A 19,911-nucleotide genomic window follows, 5' to 3' on the forward strand; every position below is an offset into this window, starting at 1 on the left:
TATACAAAACAAATCTTTCTAATTCCTGTTACAGAGAATTTCCTTCACAGTTTATATTTGCCCTTACAGTCATCCATGTTTAAGTAAATGCATATATGTATGTGTGTATACATATATATGACTTGCATATACAGACACATATATTATAAACTGTACATATATAATTTTGAAGTTAAAATTAGGTTGTATTCTACAGAGAAGCAACATGTATCCCATTTGTTTACAATTAAAAATATATATATATATAAAAAAATTAGGTAATATTCTAAAGTTGCTCTGAAACATTTTTATTTGCATATCTGCCTTCGTACATATAGATAATTTCATTCAATGAAATATTTTATAAAGGTGTACTGTGTACTTATTTGCACGTTGATGTAGATTTAGATGAATTTCTTTTTTATTGCAAAGAATTCCATTAGCCCTATAAGATAGAAATGAAATTGAGGAATAGAGGTAAGGTAGCTTGACCTAAATTGCAGTCAAAGTATTTAAGCTGATATTATAATTCAGTCAATCTAGTCCAGAATTCACAATCTTAAATAGTACACTATACTATCTTTACTGTGTTTATTGAATTGGGAGAATTATTTAATATATAAAATGCACCTAACATTAAAACTCATAGGTTTATATTAAGGATATTGGGAACTCTTGTGTCATAAATTACACAGCTGTATTTCTATCTGTGTTTGCATATAAAATAGAAATAGAAGGTTTAAGTCAGAATCTTACCAGTGCTTCTCAAACTTTAATATGCATATGTATTTTTGGAGTGGGAGAGGATCTTGTCAAAATATAAATTCTTACTTTATAATCTAAGGGAGCCTGAGATACTGCATTTCTTTTAAGCTTGCAAGGATCCCAGAACTGTTGTACTTGTGAGTGGCAAGTATTTGGATAATTTGTGCTTATCTTTGGACAACTTTGGTAGGTGTTTCATTGAATTTGTTTCTTTGTTTCTGCTACCTATTTTTATAACTGGTATGTGGTAAAGAGTTGGATGTGCTCTTTCTAGTAGTTTCATTCTACATATGTAGCATTTAACATTGCTGGGAAAATGATATTGTGCCTTATGTGGTATTAAAACACAGTACTTAAGTAACTGTAATCAGTATACTTAATCTTGCTTACATACCTATTCCACCTGTTCTACTTATCATTCTTCATTGACAGAAACATAACAGTGCTTTTTCATTGAATTATATAGTTGTAGTTGACTAAAAATGTAGTTTTGTCACTATTATTTTTTCTTTAGTAATAATATACACAGTTAATGAAAATGAATACTTGTTCAATGTTATTTGCCAAACATTGTTATCTAGTGCTTAATGGGTATGATTTTATTTTAATTGTCATAGTTATCATGACATCCCTTATTTATTCATCCATCAACTATCTGAGCATTCTTTCTGTTCTGGAACTGTGTATTCAGTGTTGTGCCAAATAAACAAAGACTGTGTTCTCCTACAGCGTAGTGCAATGGAGCGTGCTCTGCAATAATCAAGCAGTCATAATCAAGCAAGTGTGATTGTTGTAAAAGAAAAGTTGTTGGTTAATGATGTTTGCTGCTTTTTCTACTTTCTACTATGAAAGAGAATTCTACCTTTGCCTTCTAAGCTTATCCCATTTAGCTTTCTCCCCCCCCCCCCCACTCCAAGGAAATTCTTTTTTTTTTTTTGCACCAATGATTGAACTCGGGAGCATTTAACCACTGAGCCACATCCCAGGCCCTTTTTTGTATTTTATTTAGAGACAGGGTCTCACTGAGTTGCCTCACTAAGTGCCAACTTAGTGCCTCACTAAGTTGCTGAGGCTGATTTTGAACTCGGGATTCTCCTGCCTCAGCTGCCCCAGCCACAGGAATTATAGGCATATGCCACTGTGCCCAGCTCCCAAGAAAAATTATTTTTAGGTGTTGTGTTCCTGAGCTGTGGTGATGGCAGGTGCAGCTAAATGGGTAGGGAGAGCCAAAACTTTAGAAGTGATGAGGAATTTGTACCAAAAAAAGTAATGAAAATACTTTGTTTTGTTTTAGTTTTGGTTTATTGAGCCACATACACAGTCTTTTATTTATTTATTTATTTTATTTTATTTGAGACAGGGCCTTACTAAGTTGCTGAGGCTGGCCTTGAACTTGTGATTCTCCTGTCTCCAGCCTCCAGAGTCACTGGGAATACAGACATGCACCAACACATCCAGATGAAAATGTTGTTTAATAAAATTAATATCTTTTAAAAATGAATACCTGAAGGGACACTTTTCACATTAATTTTAGAGAGTAAATATCCTCTGTACTTTAAAAAGCAGTCTTTTAAAACCATACTTTAATTGTATTAAGTAGCATATGATAAGTTATTTCAATGCTTTTATTTGCCCAACTCTGTGGAATGAGGTATAGAAAATCAGGGGCTTCCAAAGTAAGATACAATTCTAACTCTGCTCTTAAGACTACTAGAATTATTGGTGAGAAAAGTTTGAAAGATTTCTCAGACAATGCAAGATATTATTTAGAAAATAAAAAGAAGTTACCAAAATATATGGCCCTAGCAGTCATCACATGGTAACCTGTGACTGATCAGACATGCTCTGAGAAGAATACTATTTTTAAAAAGTGATGGTTCTCTCTTTCCTACTATTTCCCTTTTGATTACTAGTTGACAGAAAATTATTTCTGGTGTCAATTGGATCTACATATTTGACTTTTACTATACTGTTGTGATTTCCAAAATATTTTGTTTTCCCTGCTATTATGATATGGGGCTTGTTAGTATTGTTTTGAAGATTATTTTAAGAAATTTTAGTTTCTGAATATTAAGAGTACCTCTGTGTAGTTGATTCTGTTGTAAAGAGGATCTGAAATTTTTTTATAAATTTTACCTTGGAAATTAGTTTATTCATTATGTTTAATTTTAGGAAATGGTGCTCTTGCAGAACATTCTGAAAATGTGCATATTTCAGGAGTGTCAACTGGTAAGTCATTTTTTGTAATGTTTAAATTTCATGCATGACTTATATGGTAAATATTGAAAGGTACCTGGTATCTTACAAAGTGATATTTGACTATAAAAATTATTACTGCTTTTTGCAGCATGTAATAAGGAATGAAGTAACTGGAACATGGAGAAATTCTCATAAGATAAAAATGATACTTGCATGCCCTTGGATTGATTATACTTTTCCAAACAGTACATAATTATTTTTCATACAAACATTAAGAGAAAAGTTAGCTCAAGTTGAATTAGTATTTTTTTCCATGCAAACTAATGTGAAATGAAATTTTTTAAAATGTAATTTTGAATGTTATCCCTAGGATTTAGTCTTAAGAATTAAGCATTTTGCTTGATTTTTTACATTAGAGTACTATAGCACATAAAACTGTTATATTTGTATGCACAATTTATTTACTATTAAAAACAAACCAACAACATACTTGTGTCCATGAAATTCAGAAACTTACTCAGATAAATATATTTTTACTTTCATCTAAGCTTTCATAACTTACAAAGTCTTCCTACCAGAATTTTCATTATTTAGGTGATGTCCACAACTTTGTTACTATTTTTGTTATTTCAATGCCAGTTACAAAGAGATCAAAAACATTTATTCTTGCATGTACTAAAATAGGATTTCTTACTATTAATAACTATTAACAATTTTTCATTCCCCTATACTCTTGATAAGTTTACATGACTAAAAAAATTGCACTTAGTTGCCAGTGCAGTGGCACACACCTGTAATCCCAATGGCTCAGGCAGGAGGATCGCAGGTTCAAAGCCAGCCTCAGAAACATAGTAAGGCCCTGTCTCTAAATAAAAAGTGTTTAAAAAGGGGGGGGGAGGGGACAGAGGTTGCTGGGGAGGTGGCTCAATGGTTAAGTCAACCTGGGTTCAATCCCTAGTACAAAAAAAAAAAAAAAAATTGCACTTAGTGTATTTATTCATTGATTCAGTTACAAATCCTGCGATTTATTTGGTTACTTTTCCTCACTTGAAGCAAAACCTTAAGGTCTGATCTTTTGCTTTGTGTATGTCTTTGTATGTGTATAAAGTTAATAGACTCATCACCTACTCAGGATTAGTATGCACTCATCAAACACATCAACAAACCTGGTTTCCTGAAAATGAAAAGTGAGTGACTCAGTAGCCTACATTAGTACTTTCACATGTTGTTTCACCTTTTTCATATGCTTTTAAATGATGGGTAATTACATACCTCAAGGAAAAATAAGGTTATTTTAAAGATGGCCTTGTTTTCCTTTTCTATTTTAAATAACTAATGAAAATTATGATTACTTTTCTAAGTTATAACCATGAAATAAGATTGTTTACAAGCATTTTAGTTTATGCAACCAGTGTTTATTGACTAATTCAGTGGTTGTCAAAAGTTTTGGTCTCAGGACCACTTATAAAGAAAAAGAATTTAGGACTCTTATTAGTTTGTTCAGCTGATATAACAATATTACTTGATGGTTTAAATAACAGACTATAATTTTCTCGTAGTTCTGTAATCTGGAAGTACAAGATTAAGGGCTGGCAGGGTTGGTTCCTGGTAAGGCCTCTCTTCCTTATGTGCAAATGATACTTGCTCGCTGACCTTTCTTCTGTGAGTGCTCAGTAAAAGAGAAGAGTCTCTTCTGTTACTCTTCCTAGAAGAACACCAGTCCTGTCGGAGAGCCCACTGCCATTTAACCTCACTTACCTCCTTAAAGACTCCATCTCCAGATACAATCACATTGTAGTTAGGTGGTCAATAAATTAGTTTTGAGAGGAACTGAATTCAGTTCATAATAAGGACTTTGAAGAGTTTTTATTTTTTGTAGGCTGTCACTACCAAGATTTACTATATTAGAAATTAAAACTTATAAATTAAATTTAAAATAACAGTAATGAACCTGCTGAACGTTTGTTTATATCAGTAACCTAGTTTTATGAAAAATACATCTTTCAAAATGAAAACATCAATGAGAATAGCATTGTTTTGTAATTTTGTAAAATTTCCTATCTTCCCGCATTCAGTCTTTTGCAACATGATGTTGTTTGACATATGTGAAGACAATTCAGCTGATGTGTAACTGGAAAAGAAAGCGTTGTTTTAAAATTTTTTTCAGATAATTGTGAATATTCTGATACTCCACCAAAATTCAACAAGTGGTAGTTTCTTAAAGTTCAGTTACAGTGTGGAATCTGAAATCCTATCATTAAACTTTTTGGTCTGTTACATTGAAAACCATTAGTTCTTTATAAGCCTTCTGAATGAATTTTTTTCTACCATTTATGATTTTACAATATGCATTAGTCATTTGCAAAATATTAATTTGCTGAGTCATGCATATTAATATAAAGTGTGAGAAATTAGAAATTTGGACAGATCTAGCATCAGCTCTTCAAGATTAGCTAATACCTTTTTTGTTTGCTTGAGATCAGACTACTACTAGGTTTTTGTTGAGCATTGATACTGCTCTTAAATTCCTATTTGAAAATATCAGCAGAAACTCAGCACTTTAAAATATGTTGAAGATGTTTTATATCTCTTAATCTTTTTCCCATTTGTGGAATTTCAGGCATGTATTTAGAAATATGTATTAGTTTGCTAGTGCTACAAGTGTAGTTATACATCAATAAAATGTACCATTTCAGGGCTGGGGATTATGACTCAGTGGTAGAGCTGCTGCCTAGTGTGGGGGGGGCCCAGGTTTGATCCCTGGTACCATCAAAAAAAGAAAAAAACACTTTATTTCAAAAGTCAGCAAAACCTTATTTAATGGATTAGTATTTTTATGGTCTTATAAAATCTTTTTTCTGTGTCATGAGAAGAATAGCATATGAAATCTATTCCAGTTATACCATTAAAAAAAAAAAAGGATGCTGTCTCAAAGGTACTTTGGGGTACACAGATTCATTGCATTTTTTCCTTTGGCCAGCGTGGAGTTATAGATGTAATGTTAAATGTAGTACAGGTTGATCATCCCTTACCAACCAGAAGTCTTTCAGATTTTGAATGTTTATGACCTTTGGAATATTTATGTAGAATTTACTGATTGAGCATCTCTAATTGAAAAATCCAAAATGCTTCAAAATCTGAAAGTTTCTGAGTGCTGACATGATTCTCAATAAATTTTGTATTTGGAGCACTTTGGATTTTGGGTTTTTGGATGAGGGGTGCTCAACCTGAATAAGCTTTCTAAAATTCTTCGATTGCCAGTAAATTTAGGGTCCCTTCAACACCCTTCTAAGTGAAGAACTAGCGCTTTGAAGAATCTCCGAATGTAGGACATGCTCTCTCTTGAGACTTATAGCAACAGAAATGGTGAGCGCCCTCAGTATTCCATGGTACTACCTATTTCTGCTCATTACCTGTTCTTTCACATCTGCTACTGTGTTTTCTGGTGTTTAGTGCCCTACTGCAGTTCTTTGCACTTTGGAAAATCTGACAATTTTAGAAAAATTTTTATCTGCATTTAGTATAGTCATCAAGTAATTTATTGTCTACATCAGAACACTTTGAAAATAAGGGTTTGCTACTTTTTAATTATACTGTCACCACTGACAAAACCAGGACTGTCTAAACAAATCAGGATGTATAGTTCACTTGTCTGTAATTAGTTCATTTTATTCTGCATACATGAAAGCACCTGATATGGACCTTTTGCCAAGAAAGATGGGATTAAGCAAAGAGTAAAATTCTTGTCTCTAGCAACATTTTTTTTTTCACCAGGGATTGAACCCAGGGTTGCTTAACCACTGAGCCACATCTCCAGCTCTTTTTTATATTTTATTTAGAGACATGGTCTCACTGAGTTGCTTAGGGACTTGCTGAATTGCTGAGACTGGCTTTGAACTTTCCATCCTCCCACTTCAGCTTCCCACCACTGAGATTACAGACATGTGCTGCCTCACCCAGCTCAATCTTTTTAAGGAAGGAAGTAAATGTGCAAAATGACTTTAATATGGTAAATCCTGTGGCAAATAATGGTCAGATTAAGCTAGATAATGATTTATAAATGGCCTAGTATAATGTCTGGTGAACGGTAAGTGACTTAATATCAACACTTTTTTTACTACTTAAGAATAGTACCAAGTGCTTAGTTTTGTGTACTTGTGCAATTTTGGGGGGAATTGATTTTTTATAATTTATTTTTGGTTCCCATACTTAGAACACTTTGTTTCTATTTCTAATATACTGTTCATTTCTTTTTCCTCCTAAAATCCTTCCCAGGAAAGATAAGTCTTTGCCATTTTGCTGGTTCTTATGCTATATATTGCCATAAGAAATCATAGCAAAATTATCAGAAAGTCTATATCTAGTGATCATGTAATGGGAAATAATTATTGAATAAAAACTTATTTTTATGCTTTTTCCCCCTTTAACTTAGAACTTTTCATGGGCCCAAATTTTACATCTTTCTTCAGATATAAAATAGAGAAAGGAGAAAAAGACAAATAATATTTTTATGTCTAATAGTATGTGAAAATCATGATATGATAGCATAGAAACTACCAAATAATTTATCTGTAGATAATAAGAGAGTAGAGGACTATTTTAATGTTGTTTTAAACAAAGATACTTAAATTATATCTCATGTTCTTTTTCAAGTATCTAATTTTTTGAATACCTAAATTATTTTTTCTAAAATGTATACATTTTATCACATAAAACCCAAGCTTTTTTGTAGTATGTCCCAAAAGAAAAATCAAGCAATGCAGTAGATATAAAGGTAAGAGTAAATAATAAATAAATTATTAGACAAGTACAACCAAATAAATTGGAAGACTAAATAACATTGGTATTTCTGCACTGTCAACAGGTTCAAAAAAATCCCTAAACCCTCACTGATTATATTAAGTAACTACACAGTGCTCATTTGCTACATGGAATGAAATTTATTTTAGGTCAGGTTGATTTTTAGGAAGGCCTTTTGTATATGCTAAACAAATATATTTTGTTTTCAGCATATCTACTTCAAACTGTATTTCTCTCTGTAATCTGAAATATTGACGTCAATCCAATAGTATTTGATTGTACACTCCCTACTCTTGATTTCTTCTAAATTATATTTACAATAAACAACTTTTGTTTATTCATTGTACAAGTTTCATTAAAACATTTAGGAAAAAAATTAAAACAAAAGATTAAGACTATCACCCACTAAACCTACCCTTCTAGTATAATTAATAATAACATTTTATTTCATTTGTCCTTTCTCCGTATCTTGAAAATAATTGCATATGCATTTGAATTATGACTAATTTTGTCTCCTGCCCTTTATGTTTAACATTTTATAGAATGTGTTTCATTTTTGAATTAGTGTTTGTATTCATTATTTTAATAACAACATAAAATTCACTCACGTGGCTACATTGTAATTGTTTTTAAACATATCAATGGGTTCTTTCCAATGAGTTTTTCCTCATTTGTATTTTGCTTAAGGCATATAGTGATACAAATCTATACTTTTATATTTCTAAGAATATAACTTTAGTATAAATTTCTAGAAATAGAATTATTCTATCAAAAGTCAATGACTATCAAAAGTCAATTCTATCAAAAGTTAATGACTCTAGAAACCTTTTGACAGATTGCTTTCAGAACAGGTCATACCAATTTTTACAGCTGTTTTCAGTGTATGAGAGCATTTACATTGGGTATGATCATGTTTTTCTCATTTAACTTTTTTCCTTACCATGTTTCCAGCATTTTATTTTCACTACTCTGTTAATAAAAAAAAAAAGTAACTATTTAGTTCTCTTTTTGATTTGTGACCTGAAGTTGCAAGATGCAAAGAAAAAGAGAATGTGATTGTTTATCCTTGTTTAGGAAAAACTAATCTGAAATTTCAAAAAAAAGGTTTGGGGGCATTTAATAGGAACTGATATCAGGGCTTGCTGCTTTCTCAGTTAGAAGGTTTTTTTTGTTTTGTTTTGTTTTGTTTTACATATAAGGATTAACACATTATTCCCAGTTTCCCAGTAATACAGTAATATAGCTTCTAAATGTTCCTACCTTTTAACATCACTAGTTGAAAGCTCTAAAGTTAGCTTATTCTTACTACAATTGACTTGGAATCTTTTGTGTGGCAAATCTAACATTTCTAGCATAGGAATTTTGTGTGTATATATATATATAGGAATTTCCAAAATTCTTGTTCATATTAATGGAATTATCAGAATATATAAAATAGACTTCAAGTAGTTTTAAAACATTGTTATTTCCTCTGTTCACATTTTATTGTATCAAAGCTTTCACTTTCTTGCATTTGTGTATTTGATTTTATAGTTCCTATTCCAGTACTGAAAGGCCTCATACACTGTTGATGCTTACAATAATTAATAATTGATGCTTATAATAATTTTACTTGTAGCTTTTTTACATTGAGACATGTTATTTTCTAAATTGCAATTGATTTGTTTACAGATTGCATTGTTTTGTAATAGTGTAGAGCACTATAGTAAAATGATTTTTGTTTTTAACCACAACTTTAAGCTTAATATTGTAATATTTATGTGTGAAATTTTCCTGGAAGAATATCTAGTCTGATAAAACCATTAATATTCTAGAATTCTTAAGATCTTCCAAATAAAGCATCTTAAAGGAAATAAAGCTTAAACTATAATTATTTGATAGCAGTTTATAGTTATTTTTTAAATATATCAAATTTACATGAATAAACAGCAGTTCAAATGGTCTTTTGCACCTTTTCTCTGGGATTTTAATATTATTTTCCAGTTACTCAATCAGGTACCTGAACCTCTTGCTAGAGTTACTAAAAAGTATTTCACTGATTGTTTTGACCAGTGTTATACAGTATCTTTTATCCATGTTCAAATGAAGAAAGAAAGAGAGAGCTTATTATATTTAAGGTGATAATCCATTAAGGTTTTCAGGATTTCAGAATATGAAGATAGAACTTAGTGTGAACCCAAGAAGCTATCCTTCAATTTAGGAAGTGGGGAATACAAGACAGTACATTTCATACATACATACAAATTTAGTATAGGATACTGTTTATTTTTTAAGTCATGACCTACCTTCAGAGAATTTATTCATGAGACGCTTCAGCTTTTGAGTTCCCTTTAAGTTTCAGAAAGGAAAGTGATAGAAGTATTATAATTTTCATATTATATGCTATATAGTTTAATCTTACTGACAGTCTTTATTATACAATAATATATTGTATGAGAAACATTTCTCTATTCCAAAATCAATGTTTTGTTATCAAATATTTATTGAAAACTATATTTTTAAAAAATTATATATTTTTATGTTATTCTAATGACAGTACATAAACTCAGTATTAGGAAAGTACATGTGAATACCTGGACTATAGACAGAGCAGGGTATATTCTGACAATGTGTGTGATGCTACATGGTGGAAGTGAAACTCTTCTTGATGCTTGCATCCACTCCACTGAGTGGGCCAGATGAAGTAAAGGCATAAACTCAAGTTGTCTAATATTTTCCTTTCCATTCTACTACTTAAAACACAATTCTTCAAAGTGTGATAGTATACTAGCTATATGTAGTTTTGTTAAGGCATGAATTTGAGTTGTATGTACTGTGCATCTGTTGTACAAAAACTAGTTACATAACAACTGCTATAGTTTGGATAAATGTGCCTCAAAGGTCCATGTGTTAAAAACTTGGTCCTCAGGGTAGTGCAGTAGCCTTCAAGAGATGAGGTGGTGTAGCCTTCAAGAGATGAGGGCAAGGGGGAGTTCTTTGGGGGATTGTTGGACTCCAGTTCCTTTCTCTTTCTCTCTTTGCACCCTGGCTCCTGATGTGGTGAGCACTTTTTCTACTACATGCTCCTTCCATGATGTGCTGTCTGGCCACAGACCCAAAGCAATGGGTCAGTAGATTATAGACTGAAATCTCCAGAACTATGAGCCAAAATAAACCTTTTCTCTTTATAAGTTAATTATCTCAGGTAATTTGTTATAGTGACAGAAAACTGACTAAATCAGCTGGTGAGCAAACTGAACTTTGAATATCAAGTGACTAATGCCCCCATATAATTAAAAGGCCAGTTTGATCATAAACTATGGTAATAGAAATATAGTATCCGAACAAAGTAGATGGTGGTTTTCCTTTCTCCTCATGTAAACACCTTCTGAGTACTATATTTATTTCTGGGTACTGTTCTTGACAAAGGACGTAATAGCTGGAACACTCCTAGAAAATGTGAATTTACTAAAACCTATGTCATAGCCAATAGAGATGCCTTAGAAAATCATGACTTCCAAAACCAGTTTGTTTGCTCAAGTATTAATATTTTCTTTACCTCTTCTATGTTTCTAACAAAAATCACAGTAAACTTCAAAAATTAGTAGTTTTTCTCATTCAGGAAATAGAAGCAGTAGTGTGCTTAGCAATTTAGTCTTCTGGAGTGTATAAATTGGAAATTTTAGGACTGTATCAATAGTTTGTATGCCCTTGCAGGAAAAAAAAAATTGCCCTTTTATATCTTTAAAAAAGGGATATAAAAGGTTAGATTCTTCCTATTTATCTTAGCTTATGCTTTGCTAGCAAAATTCCAAAATTATCCTTACTACTTAGGAATTTGGGGGTGAACTGTTAGGTAGTTTCTTTTTAGGGTAGATATATTCAGTTTCTTTGCTCTCCTCATTTTTATTATATTGTACTGTGGCACTGTTTTTATATTTTCCTCCTCTTTTTATATGTTGTGGCTCTTCTGACTTTTTAATGTTTTGTTTCATTGCCATTTGACCTTTTAGTATTGTGTGTGTGTTGTGAACAGTAATGACCCTTAAACAAAACAAGGAATTACCTGCTTTGATTGAAGCTAATGACCAAGTAAAATATTTTGTTCCTTAAACACAGTCATTTAGAATAATAGGAATAATTATATTGTTGCATTCATCCTTAAGTGTCTGTACTAATACAGAGGATATTCATGTAAATTATAAACATCTGGACACAGGATTTCCTACTTGCTATAGGAATGTGTGATTTCTAGTAATTGATCTGAGAGAATGAGAGTCCTGAGTGGACAGATTAATGACATTTTTTTCTGCTTATATAGATTATTACTTTGTAAATGATAATTGAAAACTTTTCCATATCAGATTAGTAAATATTGCTATTAGTGTGCTAGTAATGATTTCCATAAAGGCAGAAGTTCTGGTTTTTGTTTTTCTTGTGGTGCAGGAAGTCAAACTCCAGACTTTCTGGATGCTAGGCAAAGTTTGTACCACTTAATTATACCTGCAGCCCTTCTGACTTCTTCAAAAAAATAAAAGAATGAAATTTGGAGTATTTCTTAGGAAATACTATTCATGTCCAATCTGTCCCTTTCAAACATTGTCAGTCCACAATGTGTTGATGATTGTGACATTTCTGTTATGACAGAGCTCTGCTCAGGTGCCACCTGGTCAGAAAACTCATTCAAGGAGTATAGATAACAAATGATCAAATAAATCAAGACACTAATATGGGCAACAAACCCAGTCAAGTTGGAAGAAGAGGATATTCAAGTTGAAGTTATTTAGGGTTGGGGAATATAACTCAGTCATGGAACACTTGTTTACTGTGTACAAGGCCCTGGATTCAGTCCCCGGTATGGAAGAAAGGGAGAGAGGGAGGAATCAAACAAACTGAAGGCTTCTGTTCCTAACTTTGACTTCTTATGTTTCCTGTTCAGGTTACAGGCCTTACTTGTCTCACATGACATTCTGACAAAAGGCCACTCTAATACTTTAATTCATCTTTATAGATTCCAGCACTTGGTCACTTTTCTGTGTTCTCCGTGGCCTGTAGACTCTGCATTCCACATGCTTGCTTTTCAAACTATCCATCCCATATCAGCATATTTGAGAATACTGCCAACTTTCATTAATCACTTAGCCTTATCTGCTTTCCCCTACTTTATCCATTTCTCCTTTTAAAAACATTTTCCTTTTCACCCATTAATCCCTTGGTATTCTAGTTTAAACCCCAAGCATCTTGCCCATAATTTGCTACATGTACATTCTCTTTATCATTGAAGGTATGTTCTAAGATGCCCTGTTAGTCAGCTTTCCATTGTTCTTTAAAAAAAAAAAAAAACACTTGAGTTAATTCATAAGGAAGAAAATTTATTTTGGCTCATGGTTTCAGAGGTTTCAGTCTGGTCACTTGACTGCGTTGCTTTGGGATGAAGGAGGCATTTAGTGCATCACAACGGAAGTGAACAGTGGAGAAAAATGGCTTACCTCATGGTGGCTGGGAAGCAAAAAAGAGAGGTAGGTGCTGGGGTCCTAATATTACCTGACGAGGGCGCACCCCTATTGACCTGATTTCCTTCCACTAGGCCCCACCTCCTGAAGGTTCCACCACTTTCCAGTAGTGCCACAGGCTGGTGACCAAGCATTTAGCACATGAACCTCCGGGGGATATTCAAAAGTCAGAACATAACAGATGCTATTTATAAAGTCTTTTTTTTTTAAATATTATTTAGTTGTCAGTGGACTTTATTTATTCGTATGCGATACTGAGAATTGAGCCCAGTGCCTCACACATGCGAGGCAAGCACTCTACCACTGAGCCACAACCCCAGCCCTATAAAGTCTTTTTTCAGTTCCAAGAGCATAGAAAGCACTTTAGTACTGCCTACTGCCCGTAGATAGATTTTTAGCAAATAGGAGACAGTCTTTAGAAACTACTAAGTATACCTTTTTTCTCTCTTTTTTATTATAGATTATATAGATTCTATCTCTCTTCTCTTTATGTTACTATAGGACCAATAGATCTTTTTTTTTTTTTTTAATATAATCACTTTTGTTCTTACTGAAATTCTTTGGAGCAGCTCTGCTCCATGCCCCCCCACTACACACAATCATTCCATGCATCATAGGAAGCTCCTTAGTGGGTAGGCATGTGCTTTAGTTGTTAAGGGTGTCGTTTCTGAAGCCTGTGCCCCGATACCCAGCTATGACATTTTTTTGTGATTTTAGAAAAATTATTTCATCCCTCTGTACCTCTTTTTTCCATCTGTTAAATAGAGACAATAATGATAAGAAGTAAATGAGAAAAGATAAGAGAAAGTATCTAACAATAATAAGAACTCAATAAATGTTAGCTAATTTTTAACATTATCATCAGCCATGAAATCTATACAGGCTTAACTACGCTTACTTTGATAATATACACAAGTCCTGAACTTAAGAACCATAAATGTTTAACTTGCAACAGAAATCTCATCCTTAGCACTTTATGTTGTACCTCTTAAGTTTTCAAACTGCTGCTGTAATTTTAAATTAACAGTGGGTCAGTAGGTATCTGATTTTCATGCTAATCATTCAAATACTTTCTGATTTTTCCATGTTTCAGTGCTTTGTATTGTTTTCATGTGCACAATACTCTCCATGCGTTGTGTGATGCACTTTACACCTTACTCTCATCCCATGTAACCATTCAGTAGTCACAATTTGCCTACAGATTTTTTCAGAGGTGGTATTTTTTTTAAGTTCATTTCTTTCCATTGGACTCAAATCCTTCTTACTAGTATTTCAAACAACTGGGATTGCTTTTGTACTCATCAGCAATAATGGAATTAATAATATTTATAATATTCCAAACAATGAAAAATTAGATAGCCAAATGAAAATAACCACCATAACCTATCAGTGCTGTCCTTTGCTCATGAACAGGAGGAGCATACTCTTTTACGCTATGGTGAAAATTTTGTAAAGTAAAATTTTATAAAAATAGTAGCTTCTGTATTTTCTTTTTAGCTGATCTCTTTGCCTCACTAGTTTCTATTCCCACAGGTTGTAGCACTGCAAAGTAATCTTTACAAATTTATTTGGATCACATCCCTTCTTTTCATAGTAAGTCTTCCTTAGTTTCACTAGTTCCCATGGAATTGGGTCATTCAAGTTTTCTAACTCACTTGGAATATACTTTTTTACTCTAGTTATATCTACTTCTGTTCTATGAAAGAAATCCTTTGTTCATAGTCAAGTATAACCCTCCCTATTCTGTACTTACATAATTCAATTTTGGGGGGGTGAGCCTTTTTTTCTATTTTATAATATCACATGTTTAACTTAAGATGTGACAATTTTATTTAAAATTGCATTAGTGCATTTTATCATTTACTATATTGTCTTGTATGCTCTTATAATGTTAAGTATTTCTTGGATTCAGTTAATAATCATACATCACTGTAACAAAATTTTAATTTTCAAGAAAATATGCATTCTCTTTACTCCTTTCATGCCCTTCATATTTGTCTTATGAAGTTAGGTGGTCAGTAAGCAAAGCTGATTTTTACTTGTATTTCAGCTTTGTGATTTATTAAAACCAAAGGCACACAGATTTCATGTCACTTTTACTCTCTACTTTTCATCATAAAGTGTCAGCCCATGTCAGTTTTGAAAAGAAACCCAGTTTTTCATCTTTTGAACAGGAAATTGTACTTTTTTTTTTTTACAAGTAGTTCAGCTGTAATCATAAATTCCTTTGTCTACTTCTTTATTTATTTATTTTTTTTTAGGCTTGAGAAACCATGAAATCTCAAATTGAAGGGCAGTTTATTTGACAGTGTTTTGAAGTGATCCTCTCCTCTCCCTTGTATCCACTTAATAGATCATTTGAACACTTCCAAAGTTTTTAATGATTGCTTTGAAAAATAGGCATGATATATTAATCTAGTTTTGAAACCCTAGTTCCATGCTTTTCTGTGGAATTATTGAACTGTTATCAGAATAAATATGTATAAGTCTTGAGAATTTCTTGATCCATTAGTTTTGCCCTGTTTTCTAAATAATATGATGAGACCTTTGTATTTTTAACTGAGGAACTATTATCAAAATCTTATTAAGAAATCCATCAGAGAATTCTACCTGTTCATTCTTCAGTAAATTCACTCTTCATTAACAGTGTACACAATAAATAAAAATAGTATATATTTAGAAAAGTCTTTAGTGTAGCTTAACCACTAGCATTGTAATAATGTCACTGTCTCCTAGTTTGGATCCCAGATGTCCTACACACTAGATTCACTATCAATATATCAATTAAATAAATAGGCTTTGGGGAGCTATTAGTCAGATAACCTGATCACTATGCCTACAAAGGAGATGCTGTCCAAGTTGAAGGTTGCTGCCTTCTTAATGAACATCTACAACCTCTTATTGGGGGGGGGGAGTTCTGAAGTTAATAGGAAATTTATAGAAATGTAGATGTATATCATTATCATCTAAAATGCTTGTTTTTTTAAATATCTAAAAATATCAAAGTCAGTTAAATAGACTTTTGTAGATGTTTCTGTTCCAAGAGCACATAGTTGGTACTGGTAAATAAGAGATGTATTAAGGAAGTAAAATGAACAAAGACTAAAATAGAGTCATTTCTGACATGACATCATACATGTTTCTGGAAACCTCATGTTTTGTAAAATTACCCACCAAGATGACAGAACTTTTGAGAAAAGTAGAACAGTAGTGTTAACACAGATAACTTAAAAAGCTCTTAACTTTTCAAATACAGCATTAATAAATACCAATCTGAATATTAGCATAAAGATCCACAGACATTTACACCTAGAATTAATCCATATTCTGCAGTTGCATGTGCTCCAGTTCATGTTTCCCCTTTAAATACATTTGCTTTTTACAGAGACTAGTACAGTCAGATTAAATAAAAATATATAACTCAGGCATTCTACATCAATAAGGTGTTTTGTTTTGTTTTCATATGAGTGATTTCTTCACATCTCCATCTTTATTGGCAACTTCCCATATTGAAGAAAGGCAGGCAATTCTTAAAGTCAATAAAGTAGCCACTTCTTGCAATAAAGACAGGTACTTTGGTAGGGTTTCTGTATTTTTTCTTAACTGTGAAAACTCCTACCTTTGTTTTTTTTTTTCAAATCATTAGCATGCTGAGAATAAAAACTTATATACTTTTGGTTTATACTGACAAGATTCCTCTATTTGCCAATTACATAAAAACTAATTCTTGTTGAAGAATTAACCAGACCATAGCTAAAATAATTATGTATAAGCAGTAGAGAAGACATGGATAGAATGAATGTAGGTAAAAGAAGGTCAGGTTCAGTGTACCATAAATTGGAAGTTACTGACAAAATCTAGACAGGTTTGAAATTCCAATCAACAAAACCATATAAACAGTTTGGTCTAAAACAAAAAGATTATTTCCTCAAGTTTTGTCAGTATATGTATCAACCCCATCCTTATCCTGACTTCTACCCCTGTTAGATGAGTCAATCATAGCATAATTTTTCATTCTTTCAAGAGCATGATGGTGACCAACACATGTTAAACAGTCACTGCCCTCTTTTCCTTGGAACCCAAACCCAACTTTAGTGACCATCTACCAATCTGATTTGGCAGATCATTTGATATTATTTATTGACAGTTTACTGTAATCCAATCAGTGTATTAAAGTCCTTAACCAAAATAATTTTAATCTTTCAATATCCTCTGTGCTGCTAGTGTTTTAATCCCTATTTACAAGTGAGGAAATGGCTTTGTTTTTATCAAATTGATCACAGTAAGCTACTTCAGTTTTTTGAAAAATAGATAAAATTATTAACAAATGTATAAACATAATAAACTAAGAAAAAATAAAATTATAATTGAAGTTAGGTGCTGGAGCTAAAGTATTGAGATGAGTTGGGATTAGGTGATCACTTGTAAGGTACTGAAATAATGAAAAAAAAGTTGAGGAATGGGGTCCTTGATTCTTTTAAGAGGTGGTGAGAAGCAAACTCAGTTTCTGACTTTGAAATTTCCAGTTTTTGTTGTTTTGAGAACTTATTTCCTGTCCTTAAATTTTGGGGATTGCCTGTGGTATTCTTGAAGTAAATTTCCTTTTTAATTTTTTCCTTTTTACTTAACTGCCTATTTTCTCAGCTAAATTATGCACAAGCCAATGAAGATTCAGAATACAGAATGAAGAGGTTTAAGGAAACACAGTTTTCATCATGCTGACTTTGAGGTTGGAATGTCTAGGGTCGTTTGTGCAGTCTCTGGGTTAGAGATTTGAAGCCCATTACCTATAGATCATAGTTGAAATTGTAGGAGTGGACAAAGTCTTCTGTCAGGAGTGAAAAGAGGAGAGGACTTGGAAAAGAAAACTATGATTACCACTGTGTCAGAGGCTGGCTGAGAGAGGAGGATCTAGTAGTAGACTAGCACGGGTCAGGAGTAGGACCAGAAGAGGTGTTACAAGCCAAGGTAGTACTCAGTATCTACAGAAAGTCAATGTCAAATGCCTTATAAAGATCAGGTACCTTAGGGATTGAGGGCCCATTGGATTTGGTGATGAGGTTAAGGTAGCCTTTGCTGCTGTGTGGTTTCTTTGGAGATAAGGTAAGAATTGTTAGTTTGATTTAGTGGGTCAGAGACAAAATGTGAAGGAGAAATGAGAAGTATATTGGTGCCTCCTGATGAGCTTTTGGAAATATAGTGAAAATACATAATAATGAGGAGGGAAGGAGGTACATGATTGGGGGCTATATTAAGCAGCAGCTGTTTATTTTAACATGTGAAGAAACTAAGATTCAACAAGTTTTGGTAGTTTACACTGTGGCAAGGCCAGTAAGTGGCAGATGAAACAGCAGCTAGCTCTTGTGATTCCACATCTAAGCAGTATATATAAGCAAACTCTTAACCCAAAGGGGAGAGTAAAAACTTTAAATGTTTTCATTTGGCAATTGAACTTGTTCTTTCCTAGATATAGAAGAGAATAAGTTATATTTGTGCTCAAGCATATTTATCTGCCTACCTCTGCCGTACTTGAAAAATGTGTTGATTAAAAAGCCACTAGTTTACTGTAAATAAATGAAAAATATTTGAGAACATGGATATGTTTAACTTGATTTGAACATTTTGCAATGTATACATATATCAAATCATTATATTGTGTCCTTTTAAAATGTAAAAAATTTTGTTTTCATGTATCAAAAAATAACTTTTTAAAAAATCACTGAACAAAATGCCAAATTAAGTCATGGTACAAATGTGCAAAACTAAGGAAATGTGTGTATTCATAACAAATTCAGGGAAAAACTTTGACTTGGTTTTTTTATCAAGGGAATCTGTAATATTTTAAAACAGTTTTAATAAAAGTACGCATTGAATTCAAAATGTAAAGTAGTGGATCTTACCCATTATTTATGGTGGTATATCTTATCCTTTTACAGTTGTATGAAAATAAAATATTCACCTGTATTTTTGAGCAACTAGTTTTTGGTTTAAGAGCACCACCTATGGGTTTCTCATGTATTTGGAATTTTTTTTCTCAAAACCTTATAGAACAAAAGCCTAATAAAATTCTTTCTAGTTTTTTCCCTATAATTAGTCTATCATTTTTTTTTTAAGATTAGCAATTTTCTGCTTTGTCACAAAATACTCCCTAGTTTTTGGCTATGTGTAATTGTTAAATCAGCTAATTAGTACGTACGTGAGTACTTTTATGCTGGTATGGTATTCTAAGTTAAATGTAATTTAACTCAGAATTGTATTCTCTTTAATGTTAATTAATCTTTAATGAAATGAACAGTTGCCCATACTTTGGGAAATAATTTTTCATACTTATTTTTGCCTATTTGTTTTTGTTTTGTTTTGTTTCCAGGACTGAGAATTGTACCCACAGTCTTGAACTTGCTAGGCAAATTCTCTTCTACTGAGCTACACCCCTAGCCCATTTGAAGAAATGTATTCATTTCTTAAAACATTTATTAAAATTAAAATTAATATTATTCATTAAAATTAATTTTTTTCTTCTAAGGGAAATTTACTCTTAGTGAAACACAACCATAAGAACAACATAGATGATAAAACCCTGGAAACTTAGCATGTGCCTGGGTAATGGGTGCTAAGCCCTTGAAGTATTGTCTGTATATTCTGTGCCATAAATCTGCATGTTCTGAAAGTGATTCAA

General features: G+C 32.4%; 1 protein-coding gene across 2 annotated transcripts in view; it reads left to right on the top strand.

Moving 5' to 3' along the window:
• The window catches only part of Lrp12 (LDL receptor related protein 12), an 83,183-nt gene that overhangs the window by 39,936 nt on the left and 23,336 nt on the right, over positions 1–19,911 (top strand). Inside the window, exon 2 of one of the 2 annotated variants that reach the window (XM_047516998.1) lies at positions 2,917–2,973. The exons of the other annotated variant lie outside the window; for it this stretch is intronic. Within the exon in view, the coding sequence (XP_047372954.1) occupies positions 2,917–2,973 (57 nt within the window). The remainder of the gene's footprint in view (positions 1–2,916; positions 2,974–19,911) is intronic. 2 annotated transcript variants of the gene reach the window in all.

Source organism: Sciurus carolinensis, chromosome 1, assembly GCF_902686445.1.
Source record: "Sciurus carolinensis chromosome 1, mSciCar1.2, whole genome shotgun sequence".
Taxonomy (NCBI): Eukaryota; Metazoa; Chordata; class Mammalia; order Rodentia; family Sciuridae; genus Sciurus; species Sciurus carolinensis.